Genomic DNA, 18,888 nt, shown 5'->3' on the forward strand with positions numbered 1-18,888 from the left:
TGGACCAACTTGTTGACGCCGTCTTGGTAGAAATCATGTCCCTGTTCATTGAACCACTTCGTGGCTGCTGCCTGGACGTCATCGTCAGACGAGAACCAAGTTCCAGACAAGTGCGCTTTCAGCTGGGGAGAAAGGAAAACGTCACTGGGGGCAAAGTCCAAGATGTATGGGGGGAGGGGGGGGGTTCCACACACCCACGCAAATTTACCCATCTGTCGTTCTGAATCATTTTGTCCACTCGCGCCGTATTCACGTCTGTTGTTGCCGAACTTGGACATCAGTCTGTACACTATTGCAACTTGCCACATCCTCCTTTCCCGAGTCAAATGACCTACACCATTTCGCAACATCATGTCTTCTAACACTCTCACTATACACTTCCACGAGTTGACAATGAATACTGCTGCTGGAACATTCCTCACCCACAAGAGGCGTATGACACTTCACACTTCCAGAACAGACCAATTCTGCAAGCATCTCGCCATTGCATCGGCTACTACGCCACTGACGGTAAACGTAAAGTTGTTGAAACTCGCCACGCATATATGATGCCATCTGTTGAAGCTCCGGGTAAACCAACTACTTACCTCCTATTTCATGCATTACAGAATGCTTCTTGTAATTATTTTTTTTCTGATCCATCCACATAGTATTGGCTCTAACACTGATAGAGTACCAATTATTCTGTCCGATCCCTATTTTTTGCATGTCTGTATTGGCGTTTTATTTCTATTATATCTAATTAATTTAATCTCGTAATAAATATATACAATAAATAAGAATTGTTGAAGAATTTTCAGAATATGCCACTGATGTATCTAAAACATTATAAGTAATTTATTTCTTTGACTAATTAATGTTGTTTCAGTACAGAGTGAGTTCAGGTACATCTGAAGAATAATATGAGTGTTAAATTTTTCCTTCTAGCTCCACATCAACCACGACTGGATTGGCAAATGTGGTTTGCGGCTTTGGGAAGATACCAGGACAATCCTTGGTTTGTGAGTTTTGTATACAGGCTCTTGGACGGCCAGCAAGAAGTTTTGCAGCTGTTGGATCAAAAGAAGAATCCCTTCCCTACGAAGCCACCAAAATTCATTAAAGCTAGTTTATACCATTACCACTATTCAAAATGGAATCAAAGGTAAGTGCTCACAGCAACATTATACAGTAGGCTGTACCTAATGAAGAGCTATTTGAACACAGTGTTCTTTGGCTTCTCAGTGTCAATTTTATCCTGATTAACATGTTTTTATCATTAAGGAATTTTTTTCAAAATGCCACAACAATGCATGATTTTCGTCACATGCTGTCAAGCTGTATACAATACTTCCAGCAGACCTCTGTTTTTACTGTAAGATTCACTGCATGTTCATTATTATTGTTTATACTGTAGTATTATAGCCTTGTTTCATTGATAATTTATTAATAATGCATGTTTTTGTTAATTTGAATTTTGGATAATTCAAATTTTTTTCATGTCTCCTTGGACTTTGAATTAAAAAGAGTCCACTACTCTCTGGTAATGGAGATGGTGAGATAGATACTTCCACTCGTTTACTTTTAAAGTAATGAATATCATGCAGTGCAAGTTTTGAGAGTGAATGCATTGTTTCCTTGTTCACAAATAGGTCATCCCCAACATGGTGGACAAGAGAGAGGATCGGAGACTATTTGCCTATCGTTTCCCGAGACTACACACCAATAGTGAACTTCCTCAAGAAAGTCAAAATCCTTGGCAAAAAGGATATACCAGTTACCAACCAGTGGTTGAAAACCGGTTTGGACCACATCAGGTATTGGGCCGCACAAGTGGAATCTAGTATATTAATGCTGTCGATGTTTTCTGCAGGCTGTGCCATAATTGCAACAAAACGTAAATAATAACAAGGACAGTGTGAGCACTTAAACAATGCAATTTGAAAATGAATTCAGTAATCTGCACAGTGCTTTAGAAACTGGTAAGAAGCTAGAGGAAATGAATGCAAGACTTTATTGCAAGTATAGTTATTGACGTCCATAGCATAGGTCCAATATATTAAATGTAAAAAAAAATATACATATTAGTATGGATATTGTTAATATTATCAATGAAATTGACACTTTTCCACAAGTAACTTTTCAACAAATGAAATCTTCTACTAATCGTGACAATCAATAATTATTTTTTCCATTCTTTTTTCTAAATTTTGCATTTATAGTTGTTTTGTTATATTTACGTCAATGATGTTACCATGGTAAGAAGTGTTACCTAATGAATTACTCTTTACTGTATTTTAGTAATTACTGTTGTGTTTAACATTTCATGAAGTGTTTGTCTAAGTATGTTTATATTGCACATCAATGTGTTTTTGGATTTATGAAAATGTTCATAGGGGTCAAGCCAGTAACTTTTTTTTGAGGTGGGTGCAACAAACACACTGTTCTGCAAAAAGGTTGAGGTTAATAAAGTATTATTACCCAGTGATAAGATATAATGTATGTATTTTGCACTAATGACATATTTCAATCTTATGAAATTTGTTGTCATTCTTACAACCCTACATGTGTAAGCTGGGACATATAGTGTATACACGGACATTGTATTGTCCTTGAAAGTCTTGTGTACAATGAGCAGCAAAAGTAAGTTGTATGTACAAAATGAAAGTCACACTTTGTTAGTTATTACAGTTGAACAGTGATGTTACGTTCCATGGTTGTACATTTTTCCACTTTGTATGTCGTACTTGTCTGGTCTCGCGGAATCAAAATGTTATAAAATTTTCCAAGATTATTAATTTTCTCTTATGAGTTTTTTGCCTCAGCACCCTGAAAACGTATATCCAGGTTCCACTGTATATATGAGCTTTTGATCATAGAACTAATTTTTTCCTTAGTGTGAGTGAGCTTGAATATTTATTTTGAGATTCAAAGCTTAAAATTCTACAGAAAATCTGTTTCCTATGACCAATTACAACATACTTTTGCTTGGTACTGTACTTCAGAATTATATCATACAAGAGGCAGCTTATTAGATGGACTGGTATAATTATAGTCAGATGTAAAGGGAATAAACAATTTAGATGTAACTTTTTAGAATATTGTAATATTGATTATTGGTTAACCCTTTGTTAGGCATGCCATTTTCTGTAACATGCATAGGCATGTGGTGTACACCTGTCCCTCAACTCTTTAACTATCTTTAAGGTATGAAATACACCATGAATTATACTGATCGTGCATGCATGTTTTCTTGGTCTTCTACGATCAGCTGCATTTTTCTGCTGCTCTTTCAAAATGATGTAATATTATAAAGTTAATGCCAGTTGCAAGCTTAGTGTAAAGTTGTCCCCCATGCACGTAAATACATAACAACTGAACAGTGCCATGTTCACTTTTGGTCAAGCTGTCACTTTCAGATTCACTTCCGGCACTAATACATAATGTGTCCTCCCTTCCTCACTAACGCACTTCCACATAACATCGGAATCTGCAGTGTGTTCTCTCTTTCTACACTTTGATATTTTTCTCGTTACATATTTAGGCACGTGGGGGATTGCTGTACACAAAGCACACAATTGACGTTAGCATTGTAATATTCCATGGCTTAGAAGTTCATCAATTTGAACTGTACAACTATGCTTAGAACAAAGAAAAAGAAAGAATGTTCAGCTACACAGAAGCACTCAATGTGCAGTATAATTCAGTGTTGCAATTTCGCAATGAATATTGTTGGAGCACCTTACTCCATGTGCCTAACGGAAGGTTAACCATCTGCATGCAAAAGAAGAGAAGAATGATGAAGCAAAAGAACTTAACTCTGAGTCACATGAACTGTGAAGAGTATCAGTTAATTTACATCCTATGCAAATGTGCTAGATAGAAGTTACTGACACTCACGGATAGATACGATAAATATTATTAATTTTATATGTATGTTTCATTCATAATCCTTGCTTTTGTGAAATTTTTATTAACATTTTTTTTTCTTTAAGTAGTTTGTTCATATAATCATAAAAACTTTGATTAAGGTGCATGTGCCATAACATATTTTATTTAATTTGTTGTTTTGAATTTGTGTTTTTTATTTTGTGTATATAAGATTGTAGTATTCACAAAACAAAAACAAGTGTGATTGAATTATTTCTTTCACATAACAGATTGACTAAATAAACAATCTAAAATAAGTAAAAACAAATAGAAGAATAAAGTTACAGTACTCACTCAATGGTGAAAATTAAATTCCACAAAACATTACTTCCGAGTGTAGAATTTATTAGTCACACTGATATATCATGAGGTAAAAACTTTGACCATTGACCGGTCAATTCAGTCTCACAACTGAAGGTTTCAAGTTTCAAGTCTTGGTGTGGGGATAAACATTCGTTCGTGAGTGCCCATTCATCATTTTCATGTAATCCTAATTTATCTTCATCATTGCAATTAGCATGAGGAGCAAGAAAACATCGTAAAAAGACAAATACTATATAGAGCCACCACAAACAAAAGAACCTTCGGCTAAAATCACTCGCGCACCTTCCCCCGATCCATTCCGCTCGGGCCATAAGGAAGCATGGTTCACCCTGCCCCTCCCCACCTTGCGGGAGTACGGTGCAAAGGAGTCACAGTCTGCGCAGGTTTTTTTGCCTGTTGTTCCACCATACAATCCTAGAGCATTTAGATCAAAAGTAATATACATTTATATTTTCGTGTATCTTCATTAACATTAAAATGACCTTTATCTATCACTCAGACTATATTTTATGTATCTTCAAAAATTTCACATTGTAAACCGATAGGTTATCACTAGAAACTAGTGTGCTGCAGCAAGAACTTTTCACTCGAGTGCCCAATAGTTCACAAATGGATGACCCCAGAGAGTGTACAGAATTCAGAGCTCTTTGCTCGCCATAATGTAATGAGTGAATTGCACTCCAACAGGCAAAACAAGCACCATACAAGCCTGATAGTTGTGGCCCTCAATTATGGATCATGAAGTGAATGACTAGTGAAATTGAAACTTAAATGAACATAGTTATCATCCCCATGCTAAAATCTATTTTAGTCTATCTTACCAATACACACTGATATATGAAAATGAAATAGATGATTGTGGGCAGGCACATGAAAATGATATTTGATTGTACATGCTCAAGGCTGGGAGATTCAAGTGAAAGTGCTCTACTAGGATCTCAATTTTTTGCCAGCACAATGACAATGAAAATTTTATATTGTTGCAAAAAAGTGTTGATGTACGTGCAGCAGCATGCTCTAATCACATTTCTCATGCATTTGTAATTGCAAAATATTGCAAGTTTGGTAAAAAATAATAATGTGAATTTGGTCTTTTGTGCAAATTTCAATGCATTTTCTTCTTAAAAAATGAAAAATACTGCAAAAATTCAATGTTCTTGTGTTTTAGGGTTTAAAAGAATAAAATGTACTATATTTGCTCATTTTCCAAAATATCATACCCCTAAAAACTATTATATGTGATATATATTTAAGTATTTTCATACCTTCATGAAACCACATGTAAATGCATGTTTCCCACAATTTTCCACCTTGAGTGTGTACATACAATCACATGGGACCCATAACACCAGTATTTGTCGCTCTAGAAATAATGGAAAATAACTTCTTCAAAAATCTTTTCCAATGTATAAAATTATCACAAACAGGAATAGGTCATATGACCTACAAATTAAAATACTAGTTTCGGAGCAAAATGAAAGTATAATTTTAGATATTTTTGGCAGAAAAGTGCGCTATTATAATAATGCAAATTTTGGTGCAAAAACACCAAAATTTAGGTCCCTAGTTATCACAATTGAAAGCTTGTATCATGTCGAATGCCTGTAAACGTCAGTTTCTTTTCAAGTTCATTTATGTTCAATTAGGCTAATCACGACTAATATGCTGTTTAATGTACAATAGAAACCACTGTGCAATGTGCCTCTACCAGGGCCCTTTTATTATGAAGTGACAGCATTACAGGACCATCCATCATGGAGTCATTTTCAAATGTGTAGAGTAGGTTTTGAGTGGTTGATTGAGTTTTTTCTTTTTTTTAAGTCCACTTTATGCACAGTAAGGCTAATCGGGACTGAACCTACAGTTTTAAAGTGGGATCAACCACTATGTGCCTCCACCAGGTATTGAACTCAGAACCCCTTGATTACAAGGCAACAACGCTACCACTACGCCATCGCGGAGTCCCTAGTAGAGTAGGCATACTTATTCTTTTATGTTAATTTTTTTCCAATATCTTGGCAAAAAAATAAAAACAGATCATTCTCTGCTTATGTGATGTTGACAAGCGAACATATGCAACATCTTCCTTACTCCAGTGTACTTCATTCTACACTGAGATTTCTCACCTTGACATCCTTGTCATGTTTGTACATTCCAGGAATTTACAGTTAATATGAACAGTTTATAAAACATACCACACAAATGCATTACATCATTTCAAAACCAGTCTTATCAGTGTGTTGCACTGTATTTATTTCCAGGATATACAATATTAATGTTGTTTTCTTTTTAAAATGCTTATTTTTGTCAAACTTTCATATATTTCTTTTTGTATCATCGCATTTTATTCTCATCACAGATTGTTCTGACACAAACATGACTATCGTCTCAGCAGTGGTTTGAACTGAATATTTAAGTATATAGTTTTCAAAATGCTTATAATTTACTACAATTATTTGAGTTAATGTTCAACCATCATGTCTGATTGTCTTGGTGTTACAATACGAGAATTCAGTGTGGTGTTTCAATTTTGTTTAATACAAATTCCAGTTCTGGGACCTTTGTTATTTCATATAATGCTTGCTTACATAATTGTATGCTGTGACTAATGCATTTCACATATAAACATTAGAATAAGACTTCATTTTAAGACTTCATTTATGTGTATAAATATATGCAAATGTATCTATTTGTTATCAGAATGACATTAACATTTTAATTTTCATCTGTGTCAAACTTGAACAATATATATTTTTTTTAAATGTTCTCAAAGGGAGTTTTTGTGTCATGTCATTTATAATGCACTACTAAATTTGCATTTATTTAAGTGTCTTAAATTCAAAAAGAAGAATGATAACTACTTTTCATAAGAAAGCCTGAACTTCATGTTACATGTCAACATCATCGTAAGTTGGTTAAAAGACTAATGTCTAAACACATGCCCCCAAAAATTATCTAAATTTACAAACCCACCTGGATTTGAAAAAAGAAAGGTAATTTTTTTTTAAAGATATGTATTTGGACATTAGTCTTTCAACCCACTAACAATATTACTGTGAACTTTGAGTACTCTTTAGTTGTTGTATTTGAGTACTGCTAGTTGCATAGAATAAATAGTATATGAGATTACACTGTGTTTTCTTATGAAGAAGCTAAGTATGTACAAGAACATTTAGTTTGTTCATATGTCAAATGAAAGATAATATAATATTACATGTAATTGCTTTGTATGGTAATGAGTAAAAAGTGGACTAGAGTACATCATTAAAGTAATAGAGAAAAGAGAAAACAAAACTTTCTCGGTAACAAAAAAAATAAGAAGTCATAATTAATATCCAGCAAGAAGACATTAAGACAACCAGGATGTTCATAGATACTTTATTAATGTTTATTGTCTGACAAAATGCTACGCACAATTGTCTATTGCTCGAGTGTAAAACATGGTAAGTGACATTTTGGTCATTTCCGAGTTCATTAAGAAAAAAGGTTATTAGAAGCTATACTGTAGATAAATTGTGTTTGTGTTGTTTATCAATTTCAGAAGGCTTCACTACGTCCAATGCAAATTGTTTGACATGGCAATTTGACACCAAAATTGAAGGATGGCATATTTTACTTTGTAACTCAAAAATGACCAAAATGTCACTTACGGTGTTTTACACCCGAGCCCTTCTATTCATAAAAGATGTCCATGTGATTGACTTGGACTTAAACTCCTTGTCTTCCTTTCATTGTATCTTGTCAAGTGTGCATCATATTTATTGGTTATTTTGAAATTTGTTTCTGTTCTTCTAAAGTTCTTTCTACCCTAATGCAGACTATTGTATACAATTAACTGTAAAGAAAAAATGATCCCTGTAATTAATGGTTAAGTGGAAGAGAAGGCATTAATGCCTTAACTTCGCCATGTAAACAAAGTCGTAAATAAATAAATTATTTGCAAGATTCAAATAAAGAAAGAAGTTAATTAGTTTTGTACAAATGAAACACAAAAGGTATTTGGTAGCTTTTGTAACATATCTATGTAAATTTGCAAGTAGATTGGAAGATTATAATAGAGGCTTGTTAAAATGAAGGCCTTGAACAAAATAGGAAATGATTTGTTGTATTGGCTAAAGTGGACTTAGGAATCAAGTCTTTCAATATATAGTTTAAACCACAATTGTTTTTTCTAACTGAGTGTGTGATAATGGAAACTGCAACCATACCTTGCTAAGTAGACAAAATAATGCTACACCTTAGTTATGTGCTAGATAATATATTTATTTGCCTGCACACATTTGCAAACAATCATTCTTTGAATTGAAACTTCTTAGTTTCTTTATATATAAGCAGAACTGCTTTCTTAACATTGTTTCAGGCAAATAATGGGTCTGCATAATCTTAAAGGATTATAAACATTGAAATGCATATGTGTGCAACTTTTATATGTTCTGTGAGCAAGAGTGCATTTTAAAGGGAGTAGTCATGTGGTATCTCTGTCAATTTTTTTTTCAGGCCAGTTCAAATTTTAAATCCAGGGTGTAATACTTAATAATGACTTTTATTTTCAGGAAGTATTTAAAGCATATCAAATCCTTTGACAACGTAGTTGACAATGTCATAATTCAAAGTATACAAGTCCTTATATAATATTATGTACAGTATATTAAAAATATATAATGTGTCTACCTATGTATTAATTTTTGATGTTTCTATTTTAGCTTTGAACATTGTGAAACATGGTAAATTTAAGTCTGTAGTGATGTTAACGCATTAACCATCATTATATTAGTGTCAGTTTACAGATTTAAATTTCAATTATGTATGAGAAAAAAATGATGTGCTAATTGTAATAATGTGTGTGTATATAATGAGTAAGTAATGTGTTGTGTCATTTTCTGTCGGTTGCTATGCAATTGTGATAATGTTGCTGTATCAGAATGTTGGTTACACAACTCTTCAGATATTTGTGTTATTTTTTTGATATTGCTAATGCATTTTCATTTTCAAGCTTGAGTTAACTTTTTTATTTTTTTATGCTGAGCACTTTACATTTTTGAAATTAACAGTGAGGTAAACTCTGAGTAGTTCTTTTGTACTTTGTTGTGTACGAAGAATGGAAAGTAGGATTTGTATGTAATAAAGTTATCTCTTTACATTACTTTGTTTTGTGTGTGTCTGTGTGTTTCCTTTGCTTGTAATATGTAATAGTGGATGCATATCCATGGAAAATGCTTTTTTTTAAGTGAAATTAAGTGTGTAAAGAACTGAAAAATGTTTTCAGAATACAGCCTCAAAAGAGTTGTGATCTTATTGTACAGGGTCATACTATATTGATTTACTTCACTTTTGTGCTTCAGGTAAAGGGTATTAGCTGCTTGGAGCCATTTTCTGAGTAAACCTTCTAGAGCTGAATGGACTGCCCCCACTGGTGTGGCAGCACTTCACGTGGATAGTAGCTTGCAGTTCATCAGTGTCTGTGAAATGGAATTTTAAAAAACCTAAAGAAAGGGGGCTTTGTTCTTACACTTCGATCCAACATTTCAAACCAATTTCTACATCCTGTTTGGACAAGAAAACGTTCAGGGTGGCTACTCACCGGTAATCCTGCAGGAAATTTACTCCATAGATGTGAGAAATTGCAATGTGTATTATTCAAAATCCCATTGAATCTATACATATTTATAAATGCTCTTTGGGTATGTTTTTCACAATTTTGCTTTTGTGTTTATCGAGGAAGCTATTAAAACAGATTTCTCTCAGTCCGTCATAGGCGTAGTTAAGTAGGGGCTAGGTGGGGTTAAGCCCCCTTCCCCCAGAACCAGCCACAAGCCCCCAAAACGCATGTGACATATGCATAAAATAATTACAGAAAGAGAAACTGCACGCAGAAATTAGATACGTGGGTGAATCAAAAAGTAAGTTAAACCCCCCTGTAAAAAAAAAAACATTAGAAAGAAAAAATTATTGGACAAAAATGCATGAACATTTAACTTTCTTCGACATAGTCACCAAGGTGTTCCAAGCATTTTTCGTATCGTGTGACCAGTTTTTCAATTCCTTGTGTGTAAAAATTCCGTCCAATTTCTTTGAACCACTTTGAGACTGCTTCCTGCACTTCCTCATCTGATGTGAAACGCTGATCCCTTAGGTCTTGTTTGATAGGACCGAAAAGGTAGTCACGGTGCCAAATCGGGGCTATAGGGAGGGTGAGACCACACTTTCCACTTGAATTTCTGCAGTAAATCCTGTGTGACACCAGCTGTATTGGGGGTAGCGTTGTTGTGAAGAACAACAACCCCATCACTCAATCTTCCGGGCCTTTGATCTTTAATGGGTTTTCTTAGCTTCTTTAAAGTCTCACAGTATGTTGCGGCATTGCAGTATGTTGGGGCACAAACTCACTGTAAACAATGTCTTCGGAATCAAAGAAGATCGTCAGCATGACCTTTCGAACCGTTGGACAGGTTTTGGCTTTTCTTGGTCGTGGCGAATCCTTGTATCTCCATTCCATGGATGCCCTCTTTGTCTCGGGAGTGTATTGGTGCAGCCAGGACTCATCTCCTGTGATGGATTTTGCTCAGAAACTGTGGACCATCCATGGAATAATGCCGAAGAAATGACAGCGCAGCATCAAAACGTTGATTTTTATGCTCGTTGGTTAAGAAGCGTTTACGATAACCCATCTGATCACGAATCAGCATAGACGCACTACCATAGGATATGTTCAGTTCACTTGCAATCTCTTTAATTTTCATGCTTCAGTTAGCAACAGTGATTGCTTTCACACGTTCCACGTTGTCGATAGTGTTCACAGTTGCAGGCTGCCCAACACGCAGTTCGTCGTTCACGTTCAATCTTCCCTCTTCGAACATCTGATACCATTTTGCAATCATGGGGCATGACATTGCATTCTCATCACACACCTTGATTTGGCGATGGATTTCACTCCGATTATGCCTTTGTGCCCACAAAAATCAGACAACTGAGCACCCCTTAATGTTGGACGCCACCTCAATACGACATGCCATACTCACACTGTGACTATTCGCATACTAAACCAGCTGAAGCACGGCTGCTTCTGGTGTGTGAAGAAAACATTCCAGACAGTGTTACCACCAATCGTGATTATTTTATCTCTCTTAGTACAGGAACACAGGTCAGGTGTAACTTACTTTTTGATTCACCCTAGTAATTCTCATGAAACTTTCATGTGTTACTCTTGTGGTGTGGCAGTCACAGATAAGCATAGAATTTCGAGTTATGTCCTGATGTAGAATACAATGATAGTTGAAGTTCATGTGCCTTTACGAAGACCATATATTCCGAACAAGACTTCAGTGAAAATATATCACCGATATTTCTTTTGATCTTCCACCTTGGAGCGCTAGGTAAACATTGTTACATTCAAACAATAGCGGCGTTGCATCCAGTATTTACATAAATGTGGCCTTTCAACAATGAGTTCCTAAATTGTGTTTTTTCAAACATGAAAAAATGAAGCCGTCATTGTAGAGACTTAAACAGAATAGCAGTTTTGATAGGAAAAAGGTGCCAGTTCAAAGAAGTGAATTTAGTTTCTGTGGATTTGTATTGCATGGGGGACATTTAAAGACGTATGCCTAAATGTCTCATAAATATGTCTCGATCCTGTAGAAGCGATTCAATTGTGCGTAATTGTTTTATTAAGTGGTGATCACTACAGTTCATTGGCGAAATCCCTCTTTTCCAAGCCTTCTGTGTACATTGCACCATGTCACCAATATGTATGCAGATGTGCCAGGTTTTCTCTTGGAGTCTCGGGATAAGTTTATTCTTCTAGAGGCTTATTTCGTTGTTTCAAGTAACCCACAGAAAGATTATCATGGAAGGATACGTTCTTATGCTGGTTATACTGTATAACAACAAGAAATGTTAATAATCTTTTGGAGATTGGAAATTATTGGAAAAGCATTCTTTGATGTTGTGCTCATACTGTTTGTGAAATTAAAGCACAGCTGACAGAATGAATATTCCTTTTAATAGAGAGTTTTTTAATAGTAAAAAGTCAGGCATCGAGCAAACAATCTTAGACTATTGAATTTCAGAAAGAAATTTGAGGAATGCATAGGCAAACCTGCTTTGAATGTCAATCGGTTTTCTTTTGAAGTCACTTGGCCAGGGTTATACAGGGTGATTCAAAAGTCGCGCGACATAGGACAACTCCGTTATTTGTGCAGATACCGAGAAAACTATATAAGGCAAAATTGTTGGACATATGTTTGAAATCATGACCGTGATGTTGCATTTGTATTATTTTCATTGTGTGCAGGAAACAAGAACAAAATTGTTGGAAAATACGTTTTAAATCATAACCGTAATGTTGAATTTTTCTTTTTTTGCCAGTAATCAACAACAATGTCCCAGTACACAATTCAGGAAAGGGTGGAAGTGGTTCCTATCCATGTTGCAGAGATGAGTCTACGGGAAGCTGCGGAGGAATATCACAGACGGCATCCAGATCAACCACCGCCACATCATGCAACCATTGGTCGTTTACTGGAGCGGTTCAAGGCAACAGGCAGTATCCATGACAAACGACGGTCTGGGCGGCGACGTACAGCAACAGATCATGCAACCTCAGCTAGCGTACTAGCTAAGCTGACAGTCAGTCCAACACGATCAACACGAAAAGTGGCTCAAGAATGTGGCATCAGTCAAGCATCCGTGTCCAGGATACTATCCAGAAATCATTTCCATCCATATCGTGTGCATTTTGTCCAGGGACTGCATGGAGATGACACAGATAGACGGGTGCAGTTCTGTGAGTGGTTTACTGAAAGACGAACGCAGCAGCCACACCTTGAAGCTGATATTATTTTCAGCGATGAGGCCTGTTTCCATCTGAACGGAACAGTTAATAGACATAACGCTGCGTATTGGGCCAACGAGAACCCATACATTGCTGTAGATGCTCATCATCAGACTGACCCAAGATTAAATGTGTGGTGTGGCATACACGGGGATGTTCTCATCGGTCCCGTATTTCTTAACAACAAGCTCACTGCTGAACTGTACATAGAGCATCTCGAGATGACACTCCTGCCCTATTTGGATAATCTACCCCTAGCAAAACGACGGGGGGTTTTCTTTCAGAAAGATGGAGCACCGCCGCATTTCGGACTAACAACTCGCGAATTGCTGAATGAAGCTTTACCTGGACGTTGGATAGGTCACAGGGGTCCCGTAGAATGGCCGCTTAGGTCGCCAGATTTGTCACTACTTGACTTTTTCCTCTGGGGCCATCTCAAATCTGTCGTGTACGGAAACAGGACCCGAACACTGCAGGAACTTCAGAAAAAACATCGGAGGAGCCTGTGCAGCAATAACACCTATTGTGCTACGTAATGTGCGCAAGAGTTCTGTGAACCGTATTCGGATGTGCCGTCAACAGGATGACAATCAATTTGAACAATTCCTCCGGTAGTGTCCCAGCGGTGCAGCTGCTGGACATGTCAGTTCAGGTCGTTTCTTTGTATCAGTTTGCCACTCCGTACGGTTGCTATTGCTATTGCGATTGTCAATTTTGTTGTTCTGTCGTAAATGGAGTATACGGCTATGACATTGATTTGTTTGTGTTTCTTTCCGTTTGCCATTTTAACAGTCATTTTGTTTTGTTTTGTTTGTGATTTCAAGCAGACTAATAAATGGTCCATCTGCTGTCGCAACAATTATGCTCATGATTTCCAACAATGTATTTCCTACACTTATGACCTCTATCGTTTCTTCGGTATCTGCACAAATAACGGAGTTGTCCTATGTCGCGCGACTTTTGAATCACCCTGTATAAAAGTTATTTGGTCGACGATCCTCATTTAAAAGCCTAGTTTTCAGGATAATTAAATAATATTTCGCCTATAGATAACAACTTTCTACATCCTTCCTTATTTCGTTGAGCATTTTTTTTAATACCTATCTGCTCATTAAATATTGGCAAAACTTATACATTGCTGTTCATTCTTATTTGGTTTCGGATTTACCAATATACGATACTGGACTATAATCTGAATCAACAAAACTTAGAAAGGCATTGGTTTCTGTTCGATTAGATATTAAGCACAAGGACACGTGAAAGACAGCAGAGTAAGTGCTTATGCAAATCCTTGTGCTGGAGATGCTATTTAGAATTCTCTTAACTGGGGGAAACCATCACCCCTTTCCTCCACTTTAAGTACTGCAGCCTTGATTAAGCAATTAATGTCCAATTATAAGAATGGGTAGTATATTGGTAAAAAAGAAGATCTGCATGCATAGGTGCAGACTCCATGGGGCTTGGGGGGCTCAACCCCCCCCCCCCCTCCCAAATGTTAATGATGTGGAGGCAGAGCCCCTCAAATAATTTTGCTTAAGAGGATGTAATGTATTATTTTGCTTCTCTTGTAAAGTTTACTCTGAATTGTGCAACATGAACTTAACTTTAAATACACATTTGACCGCTAAACCATCAACTTTGGGGGGGGGGGGGGGATGACCGGAGACAGCAAAACACGTGACTCATTACTATATACTAAGTATATAATTATGAGTATTGTTAATATTTTTACTAAAAAGAGTTTCAAAATAACGAGGTGATATGACAATTATACCAGTATGTTGTTTCATGAATTCTGAACAATTTGAGGTCGTAAACACGACTTTCAGGCAATATTGATATGTACGATATTTAGTTATCCTCGAAATATCTTCCTCTAGTACAAAGAATAGGGGGAATATAATTCTAAAGTCTTTGAGTTTATTTAACACTGGCTTGCAGTGAAGTACGCAAGGAAAGCTTATGAAAAGTCTGTATTGCGAAGCGGGAACGGCAATGATCAAAGATTATTGCTAAAGCGCAGCGTGCTGTGTTTTTTATTATTGCAAAATTAAGAACAAAAAAGTAAAACTAATTTTCCTGCGATTTGTGTTAGCATTTATGTAAATATTTAAATAAAACTGTTAAATATTGTAAATATTCGTTATTTTCATGGGTACATCAACACTAAGGTTATTTGCACCCGTAACATGTCCTTTCTGTTGCAGACATTAAAACACACCCATGCCCTCGCCGGGACTCGAACCCGAGACCTCCGGATCAAAGAGAGTTGAGTCGACCACCCAACACTTTGGTTACCGAGGCCTGCATAAAACTGTTATGTTGGCCTCTTAATGCAAATACATAGTCTACTTTTAAATAAAAATGTTAATTGTTATCTAAAAAAATGAGCAGACACAGAAGACATAAAGAGAGTTTGAAATATTTTCTAAACGTTTCTCATGTTACATTTCATTTGCATGAAGAATATAATAGCTGCTTAAAAACTGCTATACGAAGACGTAATTTTTATTTTTAAAAAAAGGAGGGAGTGTGTCATTCATTCATTTATTTCAGTGATCAGAGCCCCACCCCCCCAATAATTATGACAAGTCTCAGCTCCTGTCTGCATGTGAGGTTTAAATTAATGGAAACTAATTACAGCCTACTAAATAGTATTCTGGGGAGCTCTTTGCAAACATTTACAAGATTATTAAGATAGCAAACCAATTAAGTTCATCCCCTCTCTCCTCTCCAAATCCATCTTAAAGTTTTCTTCATGAATCTAATCAACATTGGACTACTCGCTAATCGTAAGTAAGCACTCTTAGTGTTTTTAGAAAAAAGGTTTCTTTTTAATGAAGACATTATTTCGTTTATCGCAAGTGGTTCTCAGTTGTAGTAAAATTAGGAAAATGTGAAGTTTCATTGTATAGAAATTAAGGAAAATTTAATTTTTACTATTCCGTTACCTATGTAGATTGTGCTTTTAAATGCCTTGCAGCATTATAATTTGCTCAGTACCATGAACACAGGATTACCCATTAATATTGTCACATATTAAAATTTTACCTTCTTTATTCTAAAGAAGAAATGTGTTTTTTTAATAAATTTGCAAAACCATCTATAATAGCGTATTTATTCCTTTTAAAATTCCATTTCTTTTGATTAAGATGATTTGGGGATCACCTGTCTCCCAAGGAGAATGATTTTTGTAATGGATAAAAGCATGAATAAAGTTAGCCCCAGCTAGTCCCCCCCCCCCCCCCCAAGCGGATGGGCAAAACTATGCCTATGCTGCGTTTAGCGTCAGTTCATTGTCTGTCTGGATATGTTGGACTCGCAATTACCCTTTATATCATTAATATATTTTTGGTGGAGGGAGGGGAGGGTCGGTAATAAGTAAGGTTGAAGTAGAGGAAACTTTTACTTATGTCCTTGAATTTTTAGAAAGTTCACCTTAAAAGCTGGGAATTATATTAGTTTTATCAGGGTCTTCGAGTAGCCACCCTGAAGTTACATGATATAAACACTTGTAAGTACAAAGCCTTTTTATCATTTTTTTTCAAATTATGTTCACATTCAAGAAAGTGTTTAATAACATCCCGTGCATAGTTTGTTCTCATGACCTCAAACAGCTGACACTCACTAGAGGCCAGGTCAGGGTGGTACAGCATATGGTAGCACATGGAACATGTTGCAAGAACAGATCTTCCATTTTCTGGCTGCTGCTGAATGGCAGGATACATGCTCTAGAGCAGTGACCTTCAACGTTTTTTTCTCTAGCAGACCATATTTACATTCTATAAAGGACTGACGGGCCACACATTCATAGATGAGTTTCCCAAATAACTGGTTTCTGTTGTTCAATATGCATTCACTTACTACACTCTTTTCTCATAGAAGAATATATCAGTTGGTTCTTCAAATTTGATTCCACATTCTTCATTTTCAAAAAAGCTGTTCGTAATCAACAATGATGAGGACATGATTGTACAGAACAGGAAATTCTGACTCTCACATATTTTGAATTCACTAGTTCACTTTTTTTTATTATTTGATTTTATTATGGGCTTTAATGGCCCACTAAATTACAACCACAGGGCCATATGCCTGCTGCAGTTTGAAGACAACTGGTCTAGTGTGTCATCACAGTAGAACCGGTTCTAGCCAGTTGATGTAGATGGTTTCCTTTGTGTATGATTTTGATTAATTAATTTGCTGTTTTAAGTCCACAGTAGGCTAATCAGGACTGGACCTACAGTTTAAAGTGGAATCCTAACCACTGTGAGTCCACTGGGTATCAAACCCGGGATCCCTTGATTACACAGAGAAGACTCTTCCGTCACACCATCTATCTACAAAAACACTGTTGCAATGTGCTTTGCAAGAAAGAAAAACTATGTGACTTCCATTTTATGGACATAGATGAACTACAAGCAACTGCCAAGGTCAGGGTGCAATGCACCTCCAAAGTGTAGTACCAGGATGCTACACAAGTGGTGTAAGTGCATTTGGCACCAGGGGATTATACCAAGAATGTAGACTTATCATCAATGTGTAAGTGCCCTGCATCTGTAGGAATAAGTAAATAAAGTGTAAATCATTGCAGTATGTCCCCTTGTATTTCCCAATAAAGTCATTGTTTCATACCAGTTACTTTGTCAGCAGAACAATTTGAATGGCTTTATTGTTGTGCGATTATTAGTTCAGTACTAAGAACCAATCAATTGGATGTAATACTTGCATCCCACAAGTATGAGGACTAAATAAAATTGAAATATCATTGAAATAAGATAACCCAATCACAGACAGAATCAAGATGATATAAAGTTAAACTTCTATTTTAACAAGTTTTTGAAGAATGATACTGGTGACAAAATAAAAGAAATCAATAATTGTCAGACAATATACTCAAAGTAGAATATTATCTAAATAGAATATCATACAATCAATTAAGACAGAGTTGTTACATTCTAGAAGGTAATCTCACCAGGATGTGAATTAATTTGATACCAGAACACCTTCCCCCCTCCTTTTCATAAAACCAAAACATCCCTGCGAAAGGTGACTATACTGTTGTAATAGTCACATATTTGAACCCAAATGTATCCATTAGATTCTAAAATGAAAGCTTATTTCCGATTCCATATTGTTTTGTGCTTTCAAATGGCATCAGTGCAATAGCTGACATTGCAACTGAGTATTGTGAAACAAGAAACAATAGACAACGTAAATATTTGTTTTTGTTGAATATTATTGAATTAACCTTACATTTAGGTAATTTGTATTTTTAGAAATAAAAATTTATCTTTCTCAAAATTCTATGAACAAATAATAGTATATGATGTATATTTCAAGTGTTTACAAAAAAATATTTTATTGAATCACCAATAATAATAATTATTATTACTATTATTATAATTTTAATGTCCTTTGGCAAGTTAAACCCCATTCTTTATTCACAAACCTGCTGTGGCAGATTAAGAACTTGTTGTTGGGAGGACAGATGACTCGTAGCTGTCCTCCACTAGTTTCATTGCATATTTATTGTTAAGTTTAGACATTTTCTCCAGGGAACGATTCCTTTATTTTAGATATCAAAAATTGGAGATGCAGTTTTTACTATATCCTCTTATATTCATTGACAATTTGTTCAGGAGTCAAGGGAAGGGAGGGGGTAATCGTAATTTCCTCTTAACTCATTGTTAGTTTTAAATGTGTTGGGGACAATTTCCCCTCCATATTCTCCTTAATCTACCTGTGATTTAAGTATACATTTCTCATAATATTAAAACTGTTATTACCGACTTAATTTAGAAAGTGTTTGTTTCATTGTCACA

General features: G+C 35.8%; 1 protein-coding gene across 1 annotated transcript in view; it reads left to right on the top strand.

Moving 5' to 3' along the window:
- LOC145994854 (lipase maturation factor 2-like) overlaps nt 1-8,167 on the top strand; it is a 40,933-nt gene extending 32,766 nt beyond the window's left edge. Inside the window, exons 10-11 of the mRNA XM_083131249.1 lie at nt 928-1,144; nt 1,632-8,167. Coding sequence (XP_082987375.1) covers nt 928-1,144; nt 1,632-1,884 — 470 coding nt within the window. The 3' untranslated portion in view covers nt 1,885-8,167. The remainder of the gene's footprint in view (nt 1-927; nt 1,145-1,631) is intronic.
- The last annotated feature ends 10,721 nt before the right edge of the window (nt 8,168-18,888 follow it).

Source organism: Lepisma saccharinum, chromosome 11, assembly GCF_977018435.1.
Source record: "Lepisma saccharinum chromosome 11, izLepSacc3.1, whole genome shotgun sequence".
Classification (NCBI taxonomy): domain Eukaryota; kingdom Metazoa; phylum Arthropoda; class Insecta; order Zygentoma; family Lepismatidae; genus Lepisma; species Lepisma saccharinum.